The sequence below is a fragment of the Pelodiscus sinensis genome, chromosome 20 (genome assembly GCF_052426305.1).
Source record: "Pelodiscus sinensis isolate ZL-2025 chromosome 20, ASM5242630v1, whole genome shotgun sequence".
NCBI classification, from domain to species: Eukaryota; Metazoa; Chordata; order Testudines; family Trionychidae; genus Pelodiscus; species Pelodiscus sinensis.
The window spans coordinates 15,675,854-15,702,666 of record NC_143071.1 but is presented as its reverse complement, the minus strand read 5'-3'; the positions used below and the strand labels follow the sequence as shown (position 1 = coordinate 15,702,666).

General features: G+C 40.6%; 1 protein-coding gene across 7 annotated transcripts in view; it reads right to left on the bottom strand.

Annotated features, from left to right (window-relative positions):
• The window catches only part of SPAG9 (sperm associated antigen 9), a 131,684-nt gene that overhangs the window by 5,082 nt on the left and 99,789 nt on the right, over nt 1-26,813 (bottom strand). For 4 of the 7 annotated variants that reach the window (XM_075903795.2, XM_075903799.2, XM_075903800.2 and 1 more), the window contains 18 exons: nt 26,449-26,579; nt 24,405-24,461; nt 22,291-22,464; nt 20,752-20,881; nt 20,229-20,321; nt 19,618-19,785; nt 17,959-18,130; nt 16,284-16,511; nt 15,333-15,528; nt 13,876-13,998; nt 12,928-13,008; nt 12,492-12,559; nt 9,643-9,791; nt 8,214-8,385; nt 7,128-7,241; nt 4,144-4,182; nt 3,067-3,243; nt 2,497-2,634 (listed from right to left, as the gene is read on the bottom strand). In XM_075903795.2, coding sequence (XP_075759910.2) covers nt 2,497-2,634; nt 3,067-3,243; nt 4,144-4,182; nt 7,128-7,241; nt 8,214-8,385; nt 9,643-9,791; nt 12,492-12,559; nt 12,928-13,008; nt 13,876-13,998; nt 15,333-15,528; nt 16,284-16,511; nt 17,959-18,130; nt 19,618-19,785; nt 20,229-20,321; nt 20,752-20,881; nt 22,291-22,464; nt 24,405-24,461; nt 26,449-26,579 — 2,410 coding nt within the window. The remainder of the gene's footprint in view (nt 1-2,496; nt 2,635-3,066; nt 3,244-4,143; nt 4,183-7,127; nt 7,242-8,213; nt 8,386-9,642; nt 9,792-12,491; nt 12,560-12,927; nt 13,009-13,875; nt 13,999-15,332; nt 15,529-16,283; nt 16,512-17,958; nt 18,131-19,617; nt 19,786-20,228; nt 20,322-20,751; nt 20,882-22,290; nt 22,465-24,404; nt 24,462-26,448; nt 26,580-26,813) is intronic. The other 3 variants (XM_075903798.2, XM_006125115.5, XM_075903797.2) reach the window with 2 other exon arrangements.

Genomic DNA, 26,813 nt, shown 5'->3' with positions numbered 1-26,813 from the left:
TTTCACCTTCTATCTCTCTAATATAGTCAAAATTAGATACAACCATGAGCTCATCAGCCACACTTTTTTCAATAAACTTTCTATTTGCAGGGCAGTACATTAATTTTATGACTATGATTTGATTTTATAGTTTTGGCAAAAAAGGGGGAAAGGATTTGCACATTGTTAACTGTGTCATAGTGGTTATACCTATTCACTGTTATGTTTCTCATTCATGTATTTCTTTCCGTAGAGCAAACACTTTTGATTAAGCAAACCCTTGTTTATATGTCATCTGAAGAAGTGGGTTGCACCCATGAAAGTTCATACCACCATCTACATGTTTTGTTAGTCTTTAAGGTGCTACTAGTTTATTTGTTGTTTTTTAAAGATTTTCCTGTTACAAACTAACTCGGCTACCCCTCTGAAGCTTGTTTATCTGGTAAATTTACACCAAGCCTACACAGGTTAGGTCAATGGAAGAGGGTTACCTAGAGAGGAACTAGGGATTGTGTAGCCAAATAACCAATTGACTAATACGCTGATGTTTATCAGTTAATGGAATCAGTCACACTCAGCCAGCTCCCGGGGAGGTGGCTTCACAGCAAAGCCTCTTCCCCAGGAGCTGGATAAGCTTTATACTACGGAGCCCACAACCTGTGTAACCTCTAAGATTTTTAGTGGATACACGGTTATCATATTAAGCAATTTTTAACATCCCTAACAGGAACCATTACCAGCTCCTGGATGAAAAAAGGAGATGCACAGATCTGGATTGTGAACTGATTATTCCTTTTCTGTCTATATAGTAAAAAAAGGTTTTCCTGTGGGGCGTCCTGCCTGCCTCCTCCCTCTCTCCCCGCTTCCCCCAACCAACTCAAGCCCAACCTCATTGCTTCCCCTCACCATTTGGAATTGCTACTTCTAACCAAGGCCCTACTCTCCCCTTTGTCCCCCCCCCACCCCACAGGACTTTCAATGCCAAGGAACATGGCAGAGTAGCGGGCAGGCCCCACATTGCAGCTGTGACAGCCCAGGGGCAGGGTGGGGGTGGGGTGCTTAAGACAGCAGCTTGTGGACAGGCACTAGGAGGGGGTTCCCAGCTGGAACTGTGTGCCAACAATAGGCTCTCAGGGGCTCCCCTGCCACTAGGCTCTTGGGGAACTGGAATGTGGTGTCCAACTGCCCTGAGTCCAGCTACCCCTGCAGAGACTCATCCCCTCCCCAGCAGCTGCACTTACTGTGGTTGCCAGAGTACCCACGAGCCACCCAGGGGAGCTGCTGCATCGACCTGTCTGCTCTTCCCCTTCTGCTCCCAGTGGGTAGACGGCCAGCCCTGGGTTCTGTGGGCAGGGCTGGGGCAGTGAGCAATGCAGGCAGGACCACACGGGGCAGAGACCAGGACAGCAGCCCCCCATGCTGCTGCTTTCCTCACCTCAGCAGGCTGCCAGTGCCCTGGAGTGCCACGTGCACACAGCACTACCTGCGTTGCATGGCACGCCATATGGGGTGGCAGAAAACCCTGAGCCTCCTGGCTGCCAGGGTTAGAGCCGGGCCTGGGATGCACCACTGCCGGGAGGGAAGAGAAAGGGGGGAGGGAGAAGGGAGCCCGGGCTGGTGCAGTGGGGCAGGTGTGAGAGGGGGGGCGGCTTTGGCTGGTGGGGGGGAGGAGAAGGGGGAGAAGAGCCAGCGTTGCCTGCCCCCTATGAGAGGGGAGGCTGGCGAGCACAAGCAGAGGGCACAGCCCCCTAGTTTCTTATAAAGAAAACTTTAAAAATTTCTGGACAAAGATTTGTGTAATCAAAAAACCAGTTGAAAAGGTAAATTAAGCCAAGGATGCATACTTAATCTTACATTGCTAAACACAAAAGGACTTCATTCCTTGTTGCCAAAGTAGTCCAAGAAAACTGTAATATGGCTCAAAGCTTGAAAAAGGGGGCTTAATGAATATTCGTGTGTGGATTAATGTAAACTTGATAGAAAGACTTAACTAAAATCTTTTCACTTTATCCATCTCTTCATCTCCCCACAGCCCGAGTTCAAATCTCATTGACTTATTTGCCCAATAATGAAAATAGGAAGACCACTCCCACTTCCCAAATAATGAACCACTTGTCCTAGCTTAGGCAGAGTGGCTGTTAAGCCAGTGTTTGGGCTTTACCCCAAAGATGGCATTTCAGAAGTGGCTGAGTGAAGAGATTTCTAGATAGTTAACACGTGAACTACAGCACATCTAAATTACACACACTGAAATCCTTCTAGATGAATGTCCCTAAGACTAATATAACTAATTTTCAGAATGAACATGATTACATAGTTCCAACACAGTTTTATATTTATCTAAACAAATTAAGACACAAGCAGCTTTCACAAATCACTGTCTCTTTCCTTAGAAGCCTCATAACAGATTTAGCTTTTAATTGGAAAATAGATCAAGTCATTAATGGTCATAAAGCACTTTTACTGAATTATACAAAGGTAAGGAAAATAAACATTTTGCAAGATCCAACTTCTTACCCATCCTGAAGTCTATATATCCCTCTCCTCCACTTATCACCAACATAGATTTTAAGAGAGTTTGGCTGAAGAATTCTTGGGCAGGTTTATCGCCTGATAGTTCTGCTCCATTACTGCTGCGTGGACAAACAACTTGACCTATATTTCAGAAAAAACAATTAGTTTTTATTTGGCAACTTGAAAATGAAAAGATCTTCAAACTAACTGATGAGGGGCAGCGACTCTGGTAGACTTATTTGATGGCCAACCATGGATTCAGCCACTCGCAGCCTTGATACTAGATTTCACGTTAGCCAAAGACAGAATGCTGGCCATGCTAAGATTACTTCCTTACTTTTTAAAGAGACTAAACCCGGTGGGACTTTCTAAACTGAAACACGGACCCACAGTCTCAGAAGCAAGGAGGTCTCCCTTCAAATACACGATGGTTAAAAGCCTAGAATCTTAAATCCATTTCTGAACATGAAGTCTTCCCCTCACACTGGCTCCACCTGTCTCAACAATGTATCCAGAGCAGGGATTTTAAAAAGCAAAGCCCCCACTTTTAAAAAACAGGATTACAGAGCTTACCCGGCACTGCAACAAAGAATTTAACAGCATCGCGGTGTCCATGGAAACAAAGCTGTGCATGTGCCATTGAACAATATGGTATGAATGTTCCAGGAGTCACTTTATCACTGTTTTCATCCCCATATACACGTATAACACTCCCAGGACGGTTTCCAGAGCCTGCTGCTGTTTTATTAGCTGTAAAATAAAGAACAGAAATGTTTTCCATTTGAAAAAATTCAGTCTGTAGAAGTGGTTATTTGTTAAGTAACCTCATGGTACTATCTAAAAGCTAAAGCCAATTCAGATAAAATGGAACAGAAGGGCAGCAATGCCAATTCAGGACAGAGCTGGAAAGAAAAAAATAAGACTGCATGCTTGGTTATTTGAAGTACATCACAAAACGGAGGATTCTTATTCGTCTAGCATAATTGTGGATTTTTTTAAGATTTACTTTTTTAAAGCACTGAAGACGAGAGAAAAATATTTTTAATATAATACATCTAACCTAATTGACGTCAATGAAAATGAAGTCTAAAGCATTCAAATGTAGTTATATATTAAAATGTTTAAAAAAAGATTTCCTTAGCATGTGTGATTATAGATGTCCCACTGCCAGCACAAACTCTACTACAAATTGCCAGCTGTGGGCATAAAGCAACTACACCATTATAAACAGTGTTCAGTTTTTTCTGGGATGAGTTAAAACCCACTGATAAAAAGTGCTTCTTAGTTATGCTAGACAGAAAAGCCATCTCCATTCCAAAGACTATCAAAGGGGTGAAAAATGTGATTTGTAATGAGAGAAAGTCAACGGTGAGGATTAATGACAAAGTTATGAGATATGGTATCACATTATTTGTTGGAAGAAAAACAAAGTCTGTATGAAAGAAAGTTCAGCTGCAACACAGGATGATACACTAAACTGCTGAGCAGATTGGTGGCCGTTTAGCAAACATAAAACTGCTGCAATGCAGTAACTGTGAGTGGAAAAACATTGAGGAACATACAAAGGGTCAATCTAAGGAAGTGGGAAACAGCCTTAAAGTGGCTATTAGAAGCCTGAAAATAAGATTTTGGTTCAGGATCTGCACTTACCCCTCAGCCCCAGTAAACGTCCCTGGTGGAGGATTACAGCTAAAGTGAGAAAGGAGGAAAGGGGAAATGGATAGGTATGACAGTAGAGGAGAAGGATTAATGAGAACCTACCACTCTCATATTTTGGTATTTGATAAGACAGAATTTTAGATTTTAGCTCCTAATTTAAAAACAGGGGATTCAATAAAAGTAATCCAGAACAATATCTTCTGTGGTTTCATGATAAATGATCAACAAAAGGCCACATCACTTTAATATGATATTTTTCATCATTAAGTTTCATCATTAAATAGTAAAGTTTCCCCTTTCTCTCTTTTCTTCAATGTACCCTATCAGAAATGTCAGGGACGAAACAATGTATAAATAATGTTTTAATATTTCTTCCTCATCTTGATAAATTTATCAGCTCTAGGAAATGACGACTATGCTCTATATAAGATGCTCAGCTCATCAACTTACCAACAGACCAAAAGGACAAATTTTTTGTAGCTGAGCATGTATGCAAGCTACCTGGTCTGTTTTTGTAATCATGAACATTTACAATAGCAGGGTCAGGGCTGTGGAGACACTTGGTGGGCCCCTGGGCAAGGTGGGAGGGGGGCTGGCTCCAGAAGGGGCAAGGTTTGAACTAGCCTGGCCCTGCCCCCAGCCTCCAATCAGCTCTTCACTGGTGCCTGGAGCGCATTGCTCGGGGCTCCAGTGGCCATGTAAAGGGCCCAGGGCGCCCAGACGCTGCTGCAGTAGCAGCAGTGGTAGCTCCAGGCACTTTTAAATTGCAGGATCACAGGGCAGCTGCTCCCTTTGCCCCTCCCCAGTCAGCGGCCCTGGGCAGGGTACTGAAATTTTCCAAATCCTGCCTACTCCTAAGTACAAAGCAGGGAGAGATGAATTACTGTGTCCACAAACCAGAATATTAACAGACCTAAAATTGAGCCCACCGGCATTGATAGGGTCCTTTTTCAGGTTCACAGTTTTAAAAGGAAAATCCCCACTGAGCTTTTAAAAAACTGACTTTGCTACAAAGTAAGTGCAACTATTTAATTTTTGGACACATGATTTTACTATTTGTTGAACCTCCCTGGTCCAGCACCTTCAGTTCCAGAGGGGTCCCAAACAAAGGAATTGCCAGACCAGGGGAGGTCAGGCATCCAGGCTTTCCCATGGCTCCTCCTGGCCACTGCCCCGGGAGAACCCGGAGGCCTGACCTCCTCTGGCTCACCTGCCTTGCTCTGCTGCTCCCAAGCTGCTCCCGGGTTTCCCCGATCCCACTCGGGGTGGCAGCTGCTCCCTGGGTTCCCTACCTCCAGGGCACTGGCCACACAGGCCGCTGATGACTAGATGGGCTCCACTCCCAGCCGCTCTCAACCTCTAGCTGGGGCTCTCTGGTCTAGCAACCTCTGTGGTCCTGCCGGATCACGGATGTTGCCAGACCAGAAAGTTCAGGACAAGAGAGGTTCAACCTGTACTTCAAAACTCATTATGATTTTAAATGCTTATGTCTTCACTCAATACACCCATGCAATGCAAAAACAAACATTTATTTAATGGATGATACATGTAATGGAACAGTATGAGAAACATAATGCACGTGCTATCAACAAAGGAATTAAAATATGAAGATTTTACAACCAGCAAAATTTAAGAGAGAGGTTTTCGTCAGCATTAATTTACAGTCAAACCAAAAACTTTATGCACTAAAAAGTTTAACATAACTAATACTATTATTTAAAGTTGCCAGCTTTTCCTTTCAAAAACTTTTGTTCAAGCATGTTCTGTTATTAAAAGCTTTGATCCAAATTTCAACAAAGAAATCTGCAGGGAGCTCTTTTTTGTCAAAATTTCAGGGAATGAATTTAAATAGATGTTTGAGTATCAAGACAAAATTATAATTCATAGTACCTAAAACTTGTTCCTGTTTGAATAAACTTTTTTTGGGGGGTGGGGGGCGGGAGCAGAGAAAGGGAGGTTGACAGCCTTTATAAAGGACAGTACAACTAACTGTTTTTTCTGGAACGTGAGTATTTCATTTTTAAATGCACCACTAAGCAAGTGGCAAGTTAAAACTTTTTTTTTAAGCAACTCTTTTTTGAATCACCAGTGGCTGAATTTTATTCAACTAAATTTCTTTATTTGAATACGGTAGTTACAATTCATATGCCCTTGTGCTATGCCTTTAAAAGCAGCATAGGTCAGGTCTACACCACACCCGGAAGGTCAGCTTAAGATATGCAAATGCAGCTACATAAATAAAGCTGCGTCAACGCCAGCTACATAAGTTGAGCTTGGTGTCCTATCTACAGTGGGAGCTAATGGGAGTGTTTTACTTCTCATAACAGCAAGGAGTACTGGCATTGATAGAGGCGCCCTCAGGTTTGATTTAGTGGGTCTTTACTAGACCCGCTAAATCAAACCCCAGAAAATCAATTGCCAGAGCACTGATCCGCCAATAAGTGGTGATGTGGCCTGAGTTTTGTCTGTCTAGACAGTCGATATTATCAATTGTGATGGATTCTGAAACAAGGCCACTTCGAGTTGTACTATCTAAACCCTCACTGCCCAAATAAATATTAAAATGTGAATTTAGTGCTCATGACAAATGCCAAATTGTCATGATCAAAACCCTCTAATCACAAGTGGTACATCACAGGTAATGCTATCAAACTTTTACACAGATCACTGCCAACATTCCTACAGTCTTTACGGATACAAGTTCAAGTGTCCATAATTCATGGCCTTCCAAAGGTGCTTTTTAGATGAAGAATCATCTGCTAGGAAATAGACCAGATGTTACCAATACATTTTATGCAGGCTAAGAAGCCCTCAAATATTTACTAACCTGGAGCAGATTCAGACCTGGAGGTGAAAGTATCTATATCCATTACCAAATCCATGGATGACACTTCACATTTTAGTCTTATTTCTACAGTAGTTTCACTGACTGTTTTTGTTACTCAGTTATAGATATTCATTCACATTTTACTTACTTTCAGTTAATGGAATGGAGATGATTACACCATTTCCTGTCCCCACCCACAAACGATTACAAGACACCATAAGAGCTGTGATTCTCACAAATGAGAACCCAAGTTTTCCAGTACCTAAAAAAATAAACAAGTGTTTCAATAAAAATTCTGTACTTCTAGAGAGCTCAGAGCATTTTATAACTTCTACATGAAATGGAAAAATGTCCCCATTTTACACAGAACTGAGGCATAATGGTTGTGTTCAAAGTCACACAAGCCAGAGAGGGGACTCATGAAGGCCAATTTTCAGGTCTGTGCTCTAGTCTAATCGTGATTCTATAAGGAATAAAATACTATACTAATGAACAGTATAATTTTAAAGATGTTCATGATTTTTTCATGCTGCGCATTACAGTTAAATACTTCTGGGCTTACAAGATAGAGACAGTGTCCTTACTCATATCAAGGGATTAATTTAAAGGCAATTTCAGAGAGATCTGATCATACTTTTCCTGGCTAGTTAAAAATATATACTGTTTCTCAGGAAAGAAATGAAGATCATACTGGAGTAAGTCTCAGACTAATTTTATTAACAGCGATCTGTGAAAAATCACTAATGATAACGAAATCAGAAAACGGGTATTCTGTTTTGTGAAAAGTAAATTATCTGAAGTTTTGCCTCAATAGTCTCCCCCTGTAAATGAAAGGCAACTTTTTAAGATAACCTATAGCCTTCTCCCACATTTACAGGCTACAAAACTAAGGCCCAATTCCAGTCAAAGTTCAGAGTAACATGGGAGGAAAAATCTCTGGGACTTCATATACTTCTATGCATTATCATCTTGTCTTCCTAAATAGTTCTGAATTCCTAGTGGTTGGCAAGAGATTGAACTAAAAGGACTGCAGATTTATATACTATTTGACTTGTGATGATAGAATCAGATATATTAGGGAAGTTAAAATCCATGCCACTACAGCTCTTTGTTACTTCATTTAAGTTCCTTCCTTGGCTGAGACACACAGTTTGACCCATGGTAGATAAAAAAAAATTAAGTAGCAAAAGTAAGGAAAGAACATTATAGTTAATTTTATTAGTCAGTGACTTACCTAGCATTTTGCTTACATAGGGTTCAATGTCCACATCTTGAAGATGCTGATACGTGTGTGCGTGATAGAGTCGGAGTGTGGAATCCAAACGAATAGAGACCCACACTCCGTCACCCACCCAAGCCAGCTGTCTCACTTGGCTCTCTTTCCTTGGGTGAGCATCAAACGATTTCTATGGAAGATTGTACTTTGAATTAGATTAGTTTTGGAAAAGACAAGATGCTCTCTCTTCTCAGCCTCATCTTATAAATACTGGTAACTTTTCCTATAAGCTCCCTTACCTTGAGCATGTTTTTCTCAAGGTTTGGCACAATGCTGCCTCACAATATACATCTCCATAGTCATTTGCTGTTATATCCCCATTTATGAGCCATTATGCTCTACCAACCATTCCAGTATGACCTGTCTTCTCCTACTTCTATATTTTTGTGTTATCAGGCCTTCAGGTACACTTTGAAACATTTGCCTAAAAATCATTTGGCTCTTTCCACTGCTATTCTGTCCTCCAGCATAATTAAATACAACAATCCTGGAGCTACAAAGGGCATACCAAATATCAACAATAAATATTCAGATGAGGCTGCATCTATTCTTTCACTTTCTTTTTCCATATATTGCCTCAGATTGCAAGATTTTCTGAGGAGAGACCTTGACCAAGATATCCAAGACTGATGAATGATTCTGGAGCCCAACTTCAGACTCTTCAAAGAACCTAGTTTTCCAGAGGTGCTGAGTATTCCGCCTCTAAAAATCAAGCCCTTTTAATCTCTCACATTAGGCTGCCAAAAACAAATGCATCTAAAATCACTAGTCACTTTTGAAAATGTTGGCTTTTTTTTATATGAAACATGCCGTGTACAGTGCGGAAAAAGCTTGAACCTCTAGGTAAATTCCAAGTTTGTTTGAACTGGATGGGAAATGTCCTCTGAATACAACATTATGAAGAAACTAAGTTAAAATAATCCATCCTCTACAAACAAAAAATATGGAAGACCAAATCCTAGTTACTAATAGAGGGGAAGAACAAAAAATGGAGAGAGAGCGAGCTTTCCCTTTAGGCACTGTAGAAGCTGTTTGGTTACCCAGTTTTATTTCACAAGATCTGTTCAGAGATGGAGTGTTGATGCACAGATTCCACAAGATAGATGCATTAATTTCATCCATTTTATCAACAGATGTGGGATGTGCTTTACACTCAAGTAAAAGCCATAGTGTGAGATTTTACCCTTGAATTTTAGATGATATTTGACTAATTTCACACCAAAAAGATAATTTGTTAATGATGTTCTGCTTCTGTGCTGATGAACAGTTTCTTCTCTGGATTCACTGATACATCAGTGAGGGGAGGGAAAGAAAAATCAAAAATACAATAGCAAAAAAAAAAAATGTGTGTATGTGTGTGTGTTAACTAAACACTGTTTTAACTTGCCTCTATTTTCATGGCCTTTGGTTGAACAACATAGATTTTGTTCCTGTAGCCACACCATACTTTATCATGTACAACAGTCATGCATCGAATGGAGTGATGAGGTCGGCCCAGATCTAAGAGGTGATAGTTTGTCAGGTCCCACTGACCATCTTTAAAACAAACAGGAATAATCCATAGATGTTAAGATCATTTGTAGAAGTTAATTTTCATGCATCTTTGCTTTTAAAATGGTACTTTTAGAAGTGTGTTATTCTTATTAAATTATGATAGACACTTATTTCAAAGGTCCATTCAAATTCAGTTATACTTTCCATTAAACTGAAACAATTAAGTAAGAGACTTATTGTCTAAGGAAATGCATGCAATTTTTGTTCTACAGAATTCAATTGTACAGTGACTCTCAGCATACCAAAGCATTTTAAAAAGCAGCTAAATGCAGTGCTTGGATAGGCTTATTACAGGTACAATGAGCAATAGCCAACATGAAGCACTGAATATTAGCTGTTTGAGCATGGAAATGCTGGCCAGCATGCTGAGGTTACCCTCTAAATTGTCTAGAGCATGCTATGACATCTTTAAACACTACATTCCATCTGTTTTTTTCCTTTTTTAAAAAATAGCACATACAATGGGATCACTCACCATTAACTGGAGTTCTCCTCTAGGTTAATCTCCTCCAGAGATCATCATTCTTTGACATGTACTTGAGATCCTTCAAGGACCCTGTATCCAGTGGAATTTTAGGTAACTGAAGTGACAGTATCAAGCCAGTTGAACCTCTCTCTATATTTGTGTCAGTGCTATGCACCTGCTTAATTTTATTAAAAGCTCATCAAAAGGAGTCAAAACACCACAAGGAAGAGAGCAAATATACAAGAAGCCTGTGGTGATGATCCAACAGGAGAATTCCAATTACTGGTAAGTAACACCCCTTTCTCTCCTACTTCTCAGGCTGCAGTTCTTCCTAAAGACTCTTACTCAGAAGAATGAGGAACAGTGTCTATCCAAGAATGATAGGGCTAAGAAACAACATTTGCACAAAGATTAATGCTGGCAGCCATGACCAACTATTAATGCTCACAAAGAGGCAAGGGTGTACAGTGCATCTCATGGACATGACTAATGGGCAGAAAAACCTAAAGCCTTTGATACATGGCTTTTGCTACCTAGCTTGTACATAGAACTCACTCATATCTTGGGCAGAAGATGGAAGAGCTGGGGAAGTCTAACAAACCAGAAGGACATTGGATTGACTCTGTAGAACTCAGAATAACCCCTCACTTTCCTCAAATATCATTAATTTTGATGGGAAAATAACTGATGAAGAAAAACTTTTCTGGCTAATATAATGACCAAAAAAGGCTATACTGAAAAAACAGTATCTTTCCAATGCTCAAAGAGGCTTGAAGGTTAAACTGAAGTTGAAAGTTGATTTCTATCCTCTATGTATATTTTAAGAGAAAGAGTGGAGAACAAAAGGGAAAAAAAACAACCCTGATCCCACCAAGGGTCTGTAACTAAAAACAGACCTCTATGACAAACAGACTAGTTACAAAGTGTTACAGAGAACACTTACAGCTCTGGATTATGTATTTGAAACACTGGCAGCAATGCTAAACCTAGAGAGGAAGATGCAAGCTTGATCAAGTGAGACTGGATAATAAAAAGCCTCTAGAAATTCATGATACAAGGACAACTTCCAGTTAGAACACTTTTGTCCGACTCCTTGGATTTCAAAAGGGAAATATATTGGAGTACAGTAACTCCCAGAGTATTATTTTTAGTGCTTATGGCACAGTTTCTGAAGTGATGGATTGTTTCTATTATTTGAAACAATGTTTTTGCAAAACATGTCAGAATGATGGCCCTTACATGGCTAAGGATTCAAGGCAAAAAGTACATCACAACCTTAAAAAAGTCTTAATTTTGGAAACAAGTGACAGTAAAAAACAAAACTTGTTTATATTTATGACTTAATATATCAGCATTGTTGCTTTTTTCTGTCTTGTGCCAATCTCATTGCTCAGAGAGGGGCTGAAGAGTAACAGCATAAAATATGGATTACTGACATGCATAAGATTCAGCTACTCATAGTGAGACCAGGATCAATAGGTTTACTATATACAGCTCAAAAGTACAGTAGGGGCCTAAATATAACAAAGCCTGTTTTTGAATAAGGATATTAAATCTTCTATGAAAAACAAGTATCTGAAGACCAGCTTCAATACCACCATACCCAACTAAGGCAAAGCAAACCAAGCTAATGTTAAAGTTTCTCTTTTAAAAGAAGATCCTGAAGTAGAGACAGGGATGAGTGATACTAACATGGATTTCAGATGACCTAGCTGACTAAAAAAATCTGTACTGAAGGGCTGTGCAATAATGATGGTGATACAGGCTGAGGATCAATTGGCTCAATGCATGTACTTCATTTACTGTACCTATAATTTAAAATTCCAATTACTCCACAGCCTTGGAGGCAACTCAAAATAGCTTCAGAATGAGGATCCAAGGTGGTGATTCCAATAGGAGAACTTCTTGGTTATCTACTAGAAAGAGAGAGAGAAGAACAGGGGAATTCCTAATTACTGTTGAAAAAGTTTGCCTGGACATTTTTAACAGTACACTTCAACCAAAATGCTAGAGAAGTAGTCTTTTGGCAAGATACATTAAAGAGACTGGAAATGCTGGTTGTATTTTAACACTGTCTGCAAATATCAGATAACATGGCACATTTATTTTCAAAATAAAGTATTAACTAATTATACATTTTATTTATTCCTTTTCTATCATGAAGCATCTCGGTACAATCACGGATTCTGTTTAAGATCACTCAGCAGAATGCTTACCAACTCCTCTGTGAAATATTGCTAATGTTCCATCAGCTAGTGCAACTAAAACTATTCCTTTTACGTGTCTGGTAAAGAAAGGAGGCAAAAGTATATTTTTAGTGTCTAATTCATATTATCAATATAAAAATCTAAACAGGACATGAATTTACAGTAAATGTAATTTCCCCTTTATACAAGTCCCCCAAACCAGCCCTAAACCTGGAAATAACCTTGGTATTTCAGGACCCATAAAATCCCTTTTATTTGTGCTGCTCCGCACTAACCTGACTTAACCCTCCTCTTAATCATGTTTCCTAAAAGATTAAGGAAATTCAGTTTAACTAGTGTCTCGAACTCAGAGTGAAAATACATAAACTACACTGTCATTATTCTATTTATAATAAAGTTTCACTAAGTCAGCAAAATTTACAAAACATTATTTCAAGCAACTTACACAATACTGAGAATAGAGTCTTTTAGTTTAATAGCATGAACACATTTCCTCCACTGGGCCACTGAAGAATGAACATACAAGCTGCAAGGACATAATTGGGATGAATTAAACATGAATATTTCAAGATTACGTTACAGTTTCAGACAATGTAAAAATTTATAATTAATTTCTGTCAGGCTAAAAACTTACAGTCACATTGGTAACTGCAATATTTCTACAGCTCACCCACTGGCTTCCCAAAACAATACTGAATATCTATCCACAGAGACTGTGCTTGGGATAGTAAATATTTCTAAATATGATGACATTCAGTACTATAGAATCCTCAATAAATATTTCAATAAAGCCTTTTCTAGAGACATGTCAGAGATAACTAATTAATTTTGTATTGAAAAATATATCTTAATTGGTTAAATACCTACAATATCCATACAGTGTGGTATATTATACTACAGAATGATACATTCCATATGCTATATAATGCCAAGGCACAGTAAAGCACACAAAGTTAGTACTGCATTTTTGGTTCAGAATTTCCTTCCTTTTATGGATTTCTCATACTTTGTCCCCTAGCGTAGACCTGGCCGAAGTCAAACTAAGGTATCAACTCCAGCTACGTAGCTGGAGTCGATATACCTTCATTCGAATTTCCATGGTATCTCCACTGCAGGAGGTCAACAGAAGAAACTCTCCCATCAACTTCCTTAGTCCTCACGACCTAGTAGAGTACCAGACTCGATGGAAGCACGATAAGTGTTGATTTAGTGGGTCTTTACTAGACTCTTTAAATCAAAACCAGGGAGATAGCTCTCCGCAGTGCTGATCTCCTGGTAAGTGGAGACAAGGCCTTCATCTTAGCTCTTAGGTTCCTATTTAAACTCTTTCCAAAAATAGATTTAAAATGAATCATCTTTTTAATTTAGTAGTTTACAATTAGCATTTTCTTACCATCCATTCTGTGCTCCAAGCCACATTGTAGGTAAAAGGCTGCTCATTTTTTGTGCTTCTTCTCTCACTAGATCTTGCTCATTTGGCAATTCTGCCGCATCTTTATACAAGTCTGACTCACTACTGAGAAAAACAAGGGTAAAACGATAAAAAGTAGTCTGAACAGATGCACAGACTACTCAGATTATAACCTAGATACCAAATTCAAAGACGTTAAGTGCTTAACTATCCTGTTTATGATATCTAAAGCAGAGTAAGAATCCCATTAAGCATACCAATTGTACGAATGAAATGAAATCCTTTATAGAGTCAGTGATTTCATGAGGATATTTACCGCTTAAAAAAAGGAGATTTTTCATTCAGCCCCATTATTCTGCTCCCATACATACACAATAAGAGCCATTAAAAGAGCTGGAACCTAATGAACAGCAGTTGGCTAGACTCAGAAAGAGGCAAGTTGCATTTGTTCCCATATAATTTTGAAGAGGCAAGTGCCAGACATGAATAATGTACCAAGTGTGATTATCAATGAGTGCACCAGGTGTTGAACAATACTAAATCAGCACCATTTCCTGAAATGGTGAGTTGAAAGGAATAAATAATTAAAAACAGATTAATACAATCCCTTTTGGAGATACAGGTTGTACCTCCCTTAACTGGGACCCCCTGGTCCGCCAATATCCATGGCCCGGCATGGACCACACATATTCCTGAACCACACAGGCCAGCAGCAGGAACGTCTGGTGGTGGGGCAGGAGCACTTTAGGGGGCACCAGCAACCCAGTGTGTGTGTGGGGGGGTGGGGTGAAGACAGGCAGCAGAGCAGGGAGTTCTGGTCCCAGCTGCGGCCCTGGGAGCTCCAACCCAAGCAGTGGCCACGGAGCTCCGGCCCTGGCCCTTTGGACCAGCCCTGGATGCACAGCTCCAGGTGCGGCCACAGAGCCAGATGGCTGCGGAGCTCTGCCCCAGCTCTGGCTGTGGGATTCTGCCCTGGTAGCAGTGGGGCCAGCGGCATCTAGAGAGCCCTGGGGGGGGGGGGGGGGGGGCTGGGGCAGCAGCAGGGCCAGACTGGAGCCCTAACCTGGTGGCAACACAGGCCAGGAGATGAGGGATCTTCCCTGGTCTGGCAAATCCCCTCATTTGGGACAAGTCAGGTGCCGAGGGTGCTGGACAATGAGGTCCAATCTGTACTTGCATAGAATACATAATGAAGTTACATTGGAAATCCTCTTCAGTATCACCTGAGGCCACTTTAGAGAGAAACTAGCCCAAAACATTGTGTAACACACACACATACACACACACACCTAGTGAAACCCTTTACAATTAGTTACATAGTGATTTCCAAATGACGGCATTGCATTCTTTACAATAAATGAACATTTGTCGCAACAGTGCTCTAAAATACATTTACTAAATTTTAATATATTTTAGTGGTGCAGACATTGAGCATGTACCTTGGCTGGTATGCTGGAGAACCCTCTGCTGTATTCTGCACCCCCAAAGGATCTGTGAAGACATGCTCTGTATATACTCCAGTTTGAGCTGGATCAGCTACATCTTCTCCTGACCCAGCAGTGACTTCTGTTGCCTCTGTTGCTTCCTCTGCTGTTGGAACGTTTTCATCTACCACATTACTTTCAGCTGCAGTCTCTATGAAACACAGTATTTAAGTTAATTTTTAACGGAAATAAACTGTGTATAGACACTGTGGCAAGTGCATGGTAGGGATGTGAACGGGTAACCAGTTAACTGGTTACCCGTAAGCATCACCCAACGCTCTTGATGCTCACTGGGTGATGCTTACTGGTAATGAGTTAACTGGCAGCTCCGCGGGGTCAGGAGCAGGTAGCCTCGCTGGTGTGTTCTCACTAAATCAGTTCAACGTAATGTTTAACCAGTTTACTGATTAAATGGTATTTTATATCCCTAGTGCATGGGCAAATTACTAAAAATTCTTTGCCTGCTATTTCCCTATACCATTCACCATTCCTTTGGATTCCACTTCATAGCCCACAGTAAATGGGAAAGAATAAGGAACTGATAGCCATGAAAAGACAGCTTTTCACTGAACTAATACTCTCACCAGGTTTCTCTCAATCAATCTCTGCTCTGTTATTCTATTTCTGTATCTGAGGTGCTTAACACAATCCCTAGTGCCACAGTATCTGAAGCACCTCTTAGATGTTGGAATATTTAGTCTGTCACTACTGTGAGGTAGGGAACTAATACTATATTACTATTTTACAGGTGGAGATCTGAGTCAGAGAGACTACATAAAAACCATGCGGCAGAACAGGTCTCCAATGGCTGAGATTAGTATCTTCATCTGCCTCCAATGCAGGTCTATTAAACTTGTTTTGATGCTGTTTAAAATTCTAAACATACACAGATGAATATTTTTATACCTGGCTGTTTTTCTGCCACAGATGAGACACCATTAGCATTGTGCATCATGAGAGATCCTGTGATACCCTCTGCTGTACAACCAACCACTGTGATTCCTCCTAATAGGCTATCGGTTTCTGTTGAGCTGTTGCTGGTCATACTTCCACACAAAGAGGTCCTGTCCACCTGACTGGAGTCTGTTTCTTGTGACCCTTCCTCTCCTACAGGATAATCAGTTTCTGTAGCCCCTGAAAAACAGATTAAATTAAGATTAATTTCTTGGCTACAGTAAAACAGTGCATGATCAAGCAACAAGATACAAGTTGGACAATAAAGATATTTACAGTCTACAATGCCTGACTGTTATATGTATAGAATATCTTATAAAGCTTGTTTAATGACAACACAAAAAGGCATCTTAAACCATGAAATCCCCTTTAAATTAAAAGTGGACTAAGTGATTTAAAGTAGTACTGCACACTCAAAGCTTTTATGTCAGGTTTTTGTTTGAGCAAAACTCTGCAGACAAGTTAAAAGTACAACTGAAAACAAATGCTGATAACGGGGGAAAAACACTAACAGAGCCACATCTAATTCCATTTTTTCTACTTCAAATACACACACACACACACACACACACACACACACACACACACACACACGCTCATTTCCAGAGACAAGAAAGTTGATTTTGTTTTGTATGATACAATGTTTGAAAAGTGTATCATTCAAAACAATCCCAATTGTAAGAATCATCATATGCAGGCTAATTCAAGTAGTTCCAACAGACGTTTGTTTTCCTGTCTTACTTTCAAGGCTTGTACAACTCCACCCTGCTACTTGCCTTTCTACACTGCCTCCTGCACATTCTACTCTTCCCAACATACCCTGTCTAAACACTCTCTCATTTCATCTCCACATATGCACCTTCATATGTTATTTCCAGGCTACCTCTTATGCATAGAAAACCTTCTTGCTTTAAACTTTGCTACGGTAGCAGTCTCGCTTAAACCTCTACTGAAAGAAGCTTGCTTTTTCATACCCTTTCATAAACCCTCCACTGCAGGCTAATTTTTTAATGGATTTTCATATATGAGTTACAAGATGCACATAGTGCAACCAACCTCCTCGCCTGAAGTGTAGTATCCACCTACTTCTCTTTGCCCTCCCTACATACTCTCGTCTATTAAACATTTCTTTGGTTAAATGCTAAATGGTAAAACTCCTTGGTGAGGGATGTCATTGTCTCCTATGAAAGGTGTCATGCATCTCTATGGGATCAATAAAGAATAAAATTAGAACCACACTGTGAATGCAGAGATGTATAGAATACTCCCATTGCTAAAGAGACTATTTACTTTAAATCAGCGTATCAGAAGATAGCAAGCCCAATTACTGGTCCTAAAAGGCACATTCCTGCCTTGGTGTGGTTAAAGGCTGCTCTAACCTACGATAATGGTGTATTTGGGGGATCATAGGAAGTAAATAAATGGCATAGAACTGATATAAGATTAAATCTGGTTTCCCCTCAGATATGTTGTCTGCTATAGTGTATGTTTATCATAATGATCAATCACAGAACTATGTATTCCTTTTAGGATTGCCACCTCAAACATTTTGGCACAAATTTTCTGAAACGAACACTCACCACTCAAAGAGAAATCAACTGGCACCAGGACAGCCTGATTCTCTTACCTGGAATGCTAGCAATACAAAGAACGTGAGAATTGCAAACAATAAAATTGTCTAGTATGTTTCCTGGTTGGTTAGCATCAACGATGATCACTTTTGTGGCGGAGTGTGTGCTAGTACAGATCCAAACTAAACTGGAGAGTTCTTCCTGATGTCTCAACTGCTTCTGCTGCTCCTGCAAGAGCAATACACACAACAGCAGATGTACTAATATACTAAAAGGGAGCAGGTGGCAGCAGCTTTAAAAGTATATACATATAGCCCTGCCAAATTAACAGATTAACATGAAAAACAAGCCATAGACCATGAATGTGGTATCCCCTTGTGAAATCTGTTTCTTTATGTATTTTTACCCTATATTAATATTATAGGGATTTCACAGGGGGGCAGATTTCATGGTTATTTTAGTAGGGTTGCAGTATTACCACTTTACTCCTGCTTGGTCACCTTTGGAGTTGGGCGGCTAGAGAGTAGTGGATGCTTATTGAGGCCAAGCAATGCAGACAGCAGGATAGAAGTAAAGGATGGCATACTATGGTTTTGCCACCCCACTTCTGAGATGTTGCTGCTGCTGGCAGCAACTCTACTATCAGAGCTGGGCTTCTAGCCAGCAGCTATCATGCTCCAGCTGTCCAGCCTTGAAGTCAGTACCACTGCCAGCAGCAGCACAGAAGTAAGGGTAGCAGAACCAACCCCTCTACTTCCACTACAATAACCTTGTAATCCCCCTGCCCCATCACACAACTCCTTTTCAGGTCATGACCCCTAGAAATATAAATAGGAATCTGAGTAATAAATGTCATTATTTCAGCTATGACAGTGAAAATTGACTAAAATGGACGATGAATTTGGTAGGGTCCTATACTGACACACATATTATGTAAAACTCATAATGAACAGCTAGGCATATGTTTAATACAATTACAAAACAAAAGGAAAGTGTACTTGAACTTAAGTTTCCCAGATGCACAAGGAAGGCATAAAACTTACATTCCAAACATGAGTAGGAACTAAATGAAAAGTGATGAAACTACACAGAGAACTAAAGTTTTAATCAATGACTACTAAGACTGGTGGTGTCAGAAGAAGAGTTACATTTACATGCCTTTAATCTCGCCCAGTACTTCCAACTTCAAGTGTTTAATAACTGTGAGCCATGCCCCAAAGCATCCTTAGATTCAGTTTAAATATCATGAGAATTTTTAAAAATAAGTTTTGAGTTTTCTCTTTGCTTTCTAGCTGAGGGAGTCTTCATGTTTTTCTTGCACTCATTCATGACAAACATTTTTAAAATGAAAGATGAGATTCTCATGCAATCTCTTGATTTCAGAAGCCGGAGCTTTAAGAAATACATAAAAATACAGACTCATGACAGAATTGTGAAAGTTGGCAATGCTGGTATGTATACCGAGTAACTAAATAGCTAAGTATTTTTACATGACCCATGTAGATTTACTTCAGAGCCTGTAAAAATGTGAATATTTACTTCAGTAGATGAATTCAATACAAAGCACCAGGTTTGTCATCTTGAAATTTCAATTTTACCTGAGTAAAATTGCTTATCTATTGCTGAGCAGCAAAACTGCTACCAATTAAGTTATTATTTAACATAATGCTATTTAAATACGTGCTTAAAATGTAACAGTACATAACTGAACTTACCTTGAGTTCCTGGTCTAGTCTATCTAAGCTACTCTGAGATCCTGTATGGTGCTTGTTCCCGTCTGCATCTGAACCAGCTACATCATTGTAGAATACACTGGCACCAACCACAGAGCCTCCATCTCTTGTCTTCCCTCCAGATAAGTTCACTCCTACAGCACACCATAGCTGGAAAGAGAAACATTCATAAGCATTTCATTTGTAAAACACTTGGCCTTTTTGGTTCATGAAAGTAACAAAGGAACTATGTGGGACATGACAGTGCAAGAAAATACCAGCACAATGTTAAGAATGCAAATTTATTTGGGGTGGGGTCAAGTTTTATTTAACAGTAGAATGAATGGAAGATATATCAGCAGAGAAAATGAAATGATTATTCTTTATGCATTTTTTTATACAGAGAAAATGAATGTGAAGTCAAATAAGTATGATTCCACTGCAGTATACATTCTATATCTCATTTGCTTTACATGTCCAGATTTATTACCTAAACAGGTAAGGAAAGTCATTCAACATTTTCAGTTTCAGATCAAGAAAGTTACCCGTTTAAGGTCCCGTTGTTCTCCATCAAGGACTATATATTCTAATTTTCATAATTTTAAAATTCCTACCTTCATAGATGTATCCTTTTCATCTAAGGGTCTCAGATAGACTGGCACAGGCAAATTCTTCATCTTGTTATCACCCTGACCACCATTTGCTACCTAGAAAAAAAAAAAGACATTTTGCCATGACTGAGGGCTGGTTTGCTTTATGAATCAGTTTGGTCAGCGCCACACAAAAAAACAAAGATGGCAGCAAAAACATTTCAGTGCTTTTTTAAACAGAGTTAAACTTATTCTCTTTTAAAGGACAGAGCCTTGAGATCCCAGCCTTCCTGCAAATTAATGCGCAATTCCTATTACATTTTAAGAAAAGAGAGGGAGAGGGAGAGAGAGACATGCGAGAGTTCTGTGTTGCCCTTGTCCTTCAGTTGAATGACTAATGCTGACTTTTCAAGGTACTAATTCAGAAAACAGACTTATTAAAAAGCTAACTAACAATTACACCACATTTTTATGGAGCCTTAGAAGTTTAACCATAATAATCATTACTGGATATTGTTAGATACCTTCTAATAAGTAACCACGGTACCTGTTTGTACTTCTGCGGCAGACTCCAGCCAAAAGCCTGCACTCTACCATCTTCCTTCTGAACATGTGCTTTCACTTGGCGGTATTGTTCTCGTTTCTGTTCTCTGCGTGAGGCTAAATTGGCTTCAGATCTAGAGAAAAAATTGATTTTTTTTGGCCCCAAATACAACTCAGCCCCCTTCTCTTAGTAAGTTCTTTTAATGTGTAGGTATGCCATAGCAGAAGTTGTCCCCTAAACCATAGAGAGTAAACATTATCCAAACCATTTTCATAAACATTTATTACAGTTAGGGCTGTCAAGCAATTAAAAAAAAATTAATCACGATTCATCATGTGTGCTGCCCCTTTGAAACACTGCGGCGAAGTTTCAGAGGGGCAGTGCTGTGGAAGCCCACTGTGGAGTCCCCAGCTGACCCCAGCTCCATGCAGCGCTGCCCCTTGGAAGTGCCATGGCAGCATTTCAAAGGGGCAGCGCAAGGCGGAGCCTGGGATCAGCTAGAGTCCCCAGCTGACTTTGGGCTCCATGCAACTCTGCCCCTTTGAAGCGCTGTGGCAGTGGGAAGTCTTTGCCTCCCACCCTTGGCACCTAGAGAGAACTGCCAACTATTTCAGCTGGGGGTTCACTCAAAGCACCATGTGCCCCTTGCAGGGCAGGAGACTTCAAGCACTAAGGGCCTGGGGGTGGGGGAGCATGTGAAGTCTCTGCTCCCCACCCTAACCCTACAAGGCATGCACAGTGCCTAGAGTGAGCTGCCAGATCCACTCTAGGTGCCACACTCTCTTGGTGGGGGAGGACACTTTGTACGCTCTGTCCCCAGGCCTCGATTGGCCTGGGGGTGGGGGAGCAGCAGGGGCCAAATCAACTGGCTTGGTGGACCAGATCCAGCCTGCGGAGGCTCTCTTGCCCACCCCCTGTTCTATGACAATTAAGTCTATGACTGCTTTCTCCCAATGAGCTTAAAAGAAATGTATTCAAAGACTACTGTGAACTATGAATTGCCAATTTGTGGAGGAGGAAGATTCAGTTATCTGATATGTACTGCTGCTGTGGTTTCTAACCAGGGTTTGTATCCTTAATCTTTATGATTTTGTTTTGTTTTGTTTTGTTTCCCGTTCACATTTAGAAGGAGCTTGTTGGCAGTTGAGAGCATCAACTCCATCACAGTCCGGAACACTCTTCCTCATCTTCCAATTTTTGCCTGTGTCCCCCATCCCAGCCTCCATTACTATGCAGAAAAAGCAGCACAAAGTTTATCTTGTCAAACCTTTTTAAAATTTTACTTTAAAAAAAAATAAACTTAAAAAATAACCAATAGTCTGGCAGCACTTTACAGACTACCAAAACATGTAGACAGTATCATGAGCATTCGTGGGCACAGCTCACTTCTTCAGATGACCAGACTAACTTGGCTACCCCCTGAAGCTTCTGAGCATTAGTGCTATTTTTATCCTGTTTACCTTTATGGTCACTTGATATTTTTTACCTGTATATGTTTATTACTAATATAAGTTACAATGGGAAAACAAAAATTAATCTTACTCTTCACTGAGGAAGTCAAAGGCTTTAGATTTGTCACTAGGTAGTTGAGATAAGGTGCTGCTTCTTTTCTTGACTGATGGAGTAATGTGTGAAGTCGGAGCATTATACTTAAGATTAACAGGTGGTTCTGGTTTCTTAGCAGTATTGCTTGATGAACTGAAGAGCCTGCTGAAACTGAAAGTCAAAAGAAGCTTGATACGCACGGTCCTGCTAAATTCACAGTCAAGTTTATGGGTCATAGGATTTTAAAAGTAATTTCATGATTCAAACTATTTAATCTGAAATTTCATGAGTGTTATAACTGTAAGGAGCTGCTGATAGTGGAGATCCCAGCGCCGAAGGCCGAACTACTGCCTGCCAAGCTGCGCCCTCAGTCACCACTAACTATCCAACCATTCAGCTCTGAAAACAGCAGCACAGAAGTAAGGGTGGCATAGTATGGTATTGAGACATTACTTCTGCACTGCTGTTGGTAGTGGTGCTGCCTTCAGAGCTGAGTGCCCAACCAGCACTGCTGCTCTCCAGCTGCCCAACTCTGAAGGCCACAAAAAAGTCTGAGGAGCTATACCGCAATCCCCCCTAAAAATATCCTTGCAACCATCCACAACTCCCTTTTGGGTGAAGACCCCCAATTTGAGAAACACTGGTCTCTCCTGTGAAATCTGTATAGTATAGGCAAAAGCACACAAGTCCAGATTTCACAGTGAGACACCAGATTTCACAGTCCATGATGCATTTTTCATGGCCATGAATTTGATAGGGCTCTATTGACAAGTCTATACACACCCAACAAAACTGACTCCTTTTGTACAAGGGGACTGGACAGCAAGTATGAAAAATCAGGACCGGGAGGGGAGGTGGGGATAACAGATCGCCTATATAAGACAAAGCCCTTAGTACTGGGACATCTGGTCACCCTATTTTGCGCATTGGACTCTGCACACTACGCTGCTTAAAGCAATGAATTATAGCTGTTGGAAGGAAACGGACCCAAACACAGCAGCTATTATGTGCTCAGCAATAGCTTACACACAGCTTAACATGAACCTGTGTTAATAAGAGAAGGCCTGCTAATCTAAACAGTGGTATTATCCCATCTTCTTCCTTTAAAGCAGGCGTGTCCAAACTTTTTTCAAAGAGGGCCAGATTTGAAGAAGTGAACATGCGTGAGGGCCGTCCCTGCACTCTCAGCCCCAAGGTGGAGGGCCCGCAGGGTCGGAGGCGGGCGGAGAGCGCAGGGCACGCCGGCCTCACGGCGGCCCGGGGGCAGGGCGAACCCGCAGCCAAGCGGGGGAGCGGGGCTGTGGACGTGCCCTACAGGGCAGGCTCTAGGACCGCGGAGGCCATGGGCGGCGGCGGCAGCGGCGGCGCGGCCGGGAGCGGCGCGCTGGGCGTGCCAGTTCAAAAGAACGCCGGGGAGCCAGGAGAGGGGGAGGAAGCGGGGGCCATATTAAATTGGAACACGGGCCGCAATTGGCCCGCGGGCTGGACTTTGGACATGCCTGCTTTAAAGGAATACCAGATCTTAAGTTTTACTTAAACATTCACCAAAAATGGGCAAAAGGTAGCTTATGTTCTTAGTTGAAGAGAATTCTTTAAAAGAGTGCATTAGCCCCCAAGTGAACTGCAAGTGAGCCCAAATCCTGGTGAATCCACAACCTTTTATCCCTGTTAATTCTCTACATCAGTGAACCTACAAGCCTTCCAGATGAGAGGTGAATTATTAACAGTTAACTATTAAGCTATTAATGTTAAAAAAAGAGAATGTAAGGTTATGGGGATTTCATTTTTTTTTTCAGTTTAGGTTATAAATAAAATTCAAAAAAGAATATCAGTAAAATTTTTTGTGGGGTAAGAAAACTTTTTAGTGTTGAAATAATTACATGCAAACCACAAACATTCAAAATTAAATGCATAGCTATTTATTATAGGATATAGCTTCGGATATATTTTGTCTTCGAGAACAGCTTTACTAAGCTGGCATACTAGGTATCAAAAAGAGAAGCAGTTTAAATATCTTTAGTCTAAAAATGAAATTAACAAGGCACACAAAAAGCATTAATACCAACTCTTCGGCATTATTTAGCAGAATCTGCCTGTATTTTAGTACTTACAACTGCCAAATGCTTGATCTCTTCTTTTCTTGCATGGCTGGATTTTCTCTTGATGCTCTAAAGAAAAAAAAAAATCTAAAGTTGACTAATTAAGCAATACTACAAAAGGTGTGTATTCCCATACACCTTACAACTATGGTATTTAAGTATAAGGTGCTTCCTTGAGGCAAGGACACAGAAGATGAAGGTGTCAACACCCCTCATAACATGCAAAAAAAAAACTCAAGTCATAGTATAGTTTTACCATTTAAACTCAGCTGCAACTGAAGAGTACTTTCCTTTCAATAAGTCAGCCCCCTCCATTCTTACCTACCTACTCTTAAGACCAGTTTTATTTATAGTGTTATTCCATGAGGTACAGCAAGAGCAGTGGATATTGCTTCAAAAAAAACCTTTTGTAAACTGAAACTTTCAGGTTTGGTTTGGTTTTTTTTAAACACTAGTTTTTAAAAAATTGAGATGTTAATTCTTGAATCTTGTCTTTAGATAAGACAAACAAGAGTTCACTTTCAGCACCAGAAACCAGTATCAAACATTTTACTTTATCAATTACAATAAAACCTCATTTATCAGAGCTTCCTTTATCTGGCTCTCTATATTAATCCAACCACCAGCCCGCACACAGGAATATGGGAAAATGACTCTTCAGCCCCTCTGTCTGGGGCTGACAGATAGGTAAATGTTAGATGTTATTATGCCTGACCACTAGATGGCAGTATATAGTAGCTGATACATGGGAGAGGTAATTAGTGGTACAAGAACGAACTTTTCTTTGAGGTCAGACATGAGAATCCAAATTTAACTACCTGGAAGGAAAGCTGTATAATTTATTTGAAATTCAGCATAGAAGAGTGCATCTACACAGGACCCTAACCTCAAAATAAGATAAGATAGGCAATTTGCTTAGTGCAAACTGTGTCTCTTATTTCGATTACATTTTTAAAATAGTGTATTTTGAAATCTGGCACATCTACACAGTGCCAAATTTTGAAACAACACGCTGTTTCAAGACATCCCTTAACCCTTGTGGAACGAAAATTAAAGGGATGCCAGAATAGTGCATCCACTATTTCAACACCTATCACAAAATAGTGGGAGCATTAAAAAGAGGTATCCCAAAATAGCCCTGCTGTGTAGACGTACCCTAACTGATTTGGACTGTTCTATTTCCAGTCTTTATTTCTTAATCTTGATAATTCTTGTACCCTTACTTTTACTTGAGGTTACCAACCAATTCTGATTTAATGATCACATCTGGGCCACTGACCAATTTTATTTTATTGTCTGTATGATTGTCTTAGAAGATTTTAGTACAAGCAGAGTAAGAGAATTCTTCTTGCCCCAAAAGCCTTTATAGTTTAAGGCTGCAAAAACTGAAGGCACTTAATGTTACAAGTTGAGAGGAGTCCTTTGGCTTCCATGGTGTGTGTTTCATAATTGCTTAAATCAGGGGTGGGGAACCTAAGGCCCGGGAGCCAGATGCAGACCCCAACTGGCCTGAATCTGGCCCCCAAGGCTTAAGGCTCCCAACCCCAGCCTTGGGGAGCCTGTGCTGGTGCCTCAGTCCCCTTCCATCCCCCCACCATTGCCCTGTAGGGCTGGAACACAAAAATCTACTAGCCTAGGCCCGCCCTAGGCTCTGGTGCGTGAGGAGAATGTGGGTAGTGTCTTTCTCCTCCTCAGTCGGGGGCCACATCAGCAAGGATTTTGTTGAAGTTTTTTTTTAATTCTCACTTTGTACAGCCCCTGAAAGATTTTTCTCTGAGTCAGTAGCCCCCAACCCAAAAAAGGTTCCTCGCCCCTGGCTTACATCTTATACAGGGTCAGGGTCTAATATGATAAGTCGAACAGCAAAAAAGGCAAACCGAGGACGAGAGAGGGGGAGTGCTCATGGCAAAGTAACCACAGGTTTGTGGCAAACATGGTAATGATTGCAGGTCTCCTGGCTACAAATCAGCAGCCTAGTCACCAAAATCACACTGCTCTCCAGAAATCAGTCTGTTAACACCACAAAAGGAATATCAAAGGATCTAATATCATTTACCTTATCATTTCAGTCCATCGTACAGCTTCCTGAAGCTCCATCAATCTCTCTTTATATTGATTTCTTTCCATCAAGACACGGGCCATTTCAACACGGGTAAAACGTTTCCTCTGAGCAGTAGGAACATCACTCTGCACATACAGAAAGCAAGCTTATAGTTCTACAAAGGAATATTGGGGCATGAAGTCAGTTACCACATTCTGCTTAGAGAACAGAGCAATTAGTTTAAGTGCCTTGGATGCATAACGCAAGAGTTGGGTAGCCAGGATTCAAACCATTTTGTGCTCTGTAAGTTTAAGACAACACCTTAAGCCCCATCCAGAAATCAATAAATAGCCAGTGGAAACTAAGCCAATATCAGTTCA